Raw genomic sequence first — 3608 nt, 5'->3', positions numbered from 1 at the left:
AGTCAGGCGTCTCAGCAACGCAATTGCCGACACCTTATTTATAGACCAGTTGACAAAATCTTGTTGACAACTAATGTGTTAAAAATTTTAATAATAAATTTTAGATTAGATATTTTTATTTAGAGGATAAAATACTGAAAATTGTCTTCTCTTACATTATGAAACTCTGCTTTTTAGTTTTCAAGATATTTCAATTAAATGTTCGAAAATTGGTAATCATTTCATTCCTCATTACTCTTTTCGCCTCTCTATCTCGGTAAAGCTCCAAGATACAATTTTAAAAAGAATTATAGCTCATTTCATAGAGGATGACATGCTGAACATTTCTTTTTCCAGAGTAGTAGAATGTCGATTAAGAATTTGCACTTCAAAAGAATCTTCTTTTTTTTTTAAATCAATAAATCTGAATTCAAATAAATAATTTTAAAATAAACCGTTAAAAATTTTATCATTTACTGAAAAAAAAATTGTATTTCTAAAAAGGCCCATTAGCTGTGACATTTACCACTTGTTAGAATCTTGGAAATTACTAAATAAATCTTGGGTTAGAAATATTAAGAAAAACCAAAACACTTATGGATAAAATGGTTGAGAAAATACATAATTCTTAAATAATATATAGTAGATAACTATATATAGAATATAGATAATTATTTTCAAATATAATTTGTTTCCTTTATTATGTATATTATCATTTGATGTTTGTCTATTTTTAATATTTTCTTTATTTTTCTAATATTATCTTTAATTTAACTTTATTTTCAAATGTAACGTATTATTTAACCACAACTTCTCTTCCCTGCTTCTTCCATTTGTTTTCTTGCCTCCAATTAGTAAGTTAGGTTTCTTTCTCTATGTTCATTACTTTTCTTAATACTTGATTTTAATCTATATTCTCTTTATAATAACATGACATCCTCTTCGGCCGGACCCCCTCCCCTAAAACAGGACGAGGAGACTTTAAGATAGTTGAGTTGAGCAACGTTGGGTCATTTTATATAGTTTTATTACTATTTGAGTTTTTTTTTACTGCACGCGAACCACCTCCCTTTTAATAAAACCAGGAATCGTTTGTTGAAAAATATCTAAGCGTAGAAGATTATGCTTTAACAGCCACGATAAATTCAACTTGACCATCTACTGATAAAAAAAGAAGAACATCCTCAGTATAAGAGTCAAACCAGTAAACAATTCGTATGCAAAAAAAAAAAAAAAAATGTAAATTCAAAATTCAAAAAACCTTAATTGGTTTGTCCTATCTGATGCTGCCGGGGCCCCTCGTTATTGGGCGGCTGGAAGAAAAAACGGCTCATTGCATATTCAATATCGGCATAAAAACCGCCGACGTCTCGCCCTAATTCAGTCCCCACCAAAAGTGAACCCATCCTGGTTTCCTCTGACAGCCTCTGATTCCTTTTTACCGGAGAACTAAGCAATATAAATTGAATAGTATTATTGCTCGTTCCAGTGAATCGTTAAGACTCATAAATAAAACTGAGCAATTTAAATGGTATAAGAGATCAGTCATAGAAATCAGATCTGCATTTATAAAAAATTGAGTTTTCAGATGGGATGTAAATAAGTGCGTTCAAAACTATTTTGAATCTGGATCCTACGAATGTGGCTGTTCTCAATTTATTTAGTGATTGTTAGGTATAAAAAATAATTTTCATAATTCTACCAATATATTGAAGTAAATAGAATTATGTATATGTAAATTTAAATACAATATGTAAAGTTAGATAGGATTTAACAACTTAATGTAATAATTTATAAATGGACTTAATACATGGAGTGTTCACATAGCTTGTTGTTGTTGATTGTTGCTTAAAGGCGTAAAACCCTCTGGTCATCAACGCCTATGATATGATAAAAGTAAAAAAAATGATTAAAAAAAAAAATAAATAAAAAACATTATAATTAAAAAAATCGAAGAGGACTTATAATTTAGAAAGGAGGCGATGTGCTTTTAAAAATTCAAACACTAATGTAATTTTAGCTTCATCATCTGTGAGAGCTTCTGATAAATTTGAAGTCAGTCATATTCTGTTTATTGTTGGCAAATAGTAAGTATATTTTTCAAAAATGTGTCTAATTGTGAGAATGGACTGACAATATTTGAACGTTGGAGGTGGCAGATTTCTGATCAGGTGATAGTGCGTGAGGAGAGTATGACCTATTCTCAAGCGGGTTAGAGCAACTTCATCCCTGCCGCTGTTACGGTAGAATGTTGATCATGGTTTTACTGATAGTTTTATTTCTTTTAATTTACTCGGAGAACTTTCATCCCACTTGGCCTGCCATCTTTCTAATATTTGTAATTTAAAGGGTGTGCTGAGTTCTGATGGGGTATGAATTCACATATTTTTGAATGGTCTCAACATACTGAAAGTCTAGAAATATGACCCTTTGGTATCAACAGAACATTTCCAGTGTTTTACCAATTTTTCTTAGTATTAATTTTTTTTCTTGATATAAGAAAGAATAAAATTGTTCACCCTCAACCAAAGGTTTAATAATGAAGGGCTTATAACTATGTAATGAAGTAAGTAATCCCATAAAAGTTTATTGTACTAAATTTTCTGAAGGTCTGCCCGAGATGGAAATTGGATTATTGTGTTCCTATGTGTATATTGGTTTTGAATGGGGATAATTGGAAATGTGTGTTGACTATTCGAGTAATTGGTATCGAGCTTAATGGTTAGCTAAGATTTTATATCAGTATTATTGATTTCGATGCTCAAAATATAAGCCCTTATTTTATTCACTTTAAAATTATTAAATTTTTTTCGACTTTCTGACAGTCCTTTCTGAGAATCCATCTTTATTGAAATCTGTGCGCCAGAATAAAGATATATATTGTTAATTAACAGTATCTGACCTGTATGTGATGAAAGCGAAGACAAGAGCTACCAAAGACACGCTGGTTGCCAAGACCACCACAAGAGAAAGGACACCTTCCTCTGGCACTGGGCCGAACTGCCCAGCGGTCAAGTTGGGAAACCCATGCAGTCTGTTTGTGTACAACGTCTCCATCCTGCAAAGGCATTACATAGATAATTCTTATTCACTAGGAAAATATTAGTTTATATGAAAATAAATAACATAAAAATATTAATATGTTATTGTTCATAGGTTTTAATAATTCATGTCAATAAGGCAGTACAATCAAAGAAAGTTATATGGAAAACTTCGTCCGTAAAAACAATTACTTCTTTCTTTTTTCCCCTCATCGCTTTGGCGTTATAGTCAGTTGTAACAATAAATATTTAAAATATACAAAAATATTCTTATATTCTTAAAATAAACATAAAATTCAATTCACCTTCTAAAGTGTACTTATATTAATAACTTTATTATTAATTTTCTATTATATTTTACAGTTTTCTGTATCCCCACTCATTTGGTATATTGTGTTTCTTAATCACTTACACACATTGTATCCCATTATTTTATACTTTATTTTTCCTTTGTTTTTCTATCTGTTTTTTTTTTATTTTATTAATATCTCTTCTCCCCCTATTATGTATATTACCATTTATTGTTCACCTAATTTAAATACTTTTTTACTATGTTTACTTTACAAATTATTTTCGTTATTGTGCCAT

The 3608-nt window shown here is 30.0% G+C and overlaps 1 protein-coding gene across 1 annotated transcript in view; it reads right to left on the bottom strand.

The window, feature by feature from the left end:
- Positions 1–3608, bottom strand: part of LOC106678398 (adhesion G protein-coupled receptor E4) — a 551070-nt gene that overhangs the window by 413781 nt on the left and 133681 nt on the right. The window contains exon 2 of the mRNA XM_067053511.1: positions 2882–3037. Within this exon, the coding sequence (XP_066909612.1) occupies positions 2882–3036 (155 nt within the window). The 5' untranslated portion in view covers position 3037. The remainder of the gene's footprint in view (positions 1–2881; positions 3038–3608) is intronic.

Source organism: Halyomorpha halys, unplaced genomic scaffold, assembly GCF_000696795.3.
Source record: "Halyomorpha halys isolate HHAL.00 unplaced genomic scaffold, Hhal_1.1 Scaffold140.1, whole genome shotgun sequence".
Classification (NCBI taxonomy): Eukaryota; Metazoa; Arthropoda; class Insecta; order Hemiptera; family Pentatomidae; genus Halyomorpha; species Halyomorpha halys.
The sequence above is the reverse complement of the archived record's forward strand: the minus strand, read 5'-3'. Positions and strand labels throughout refer to the sequence as shown.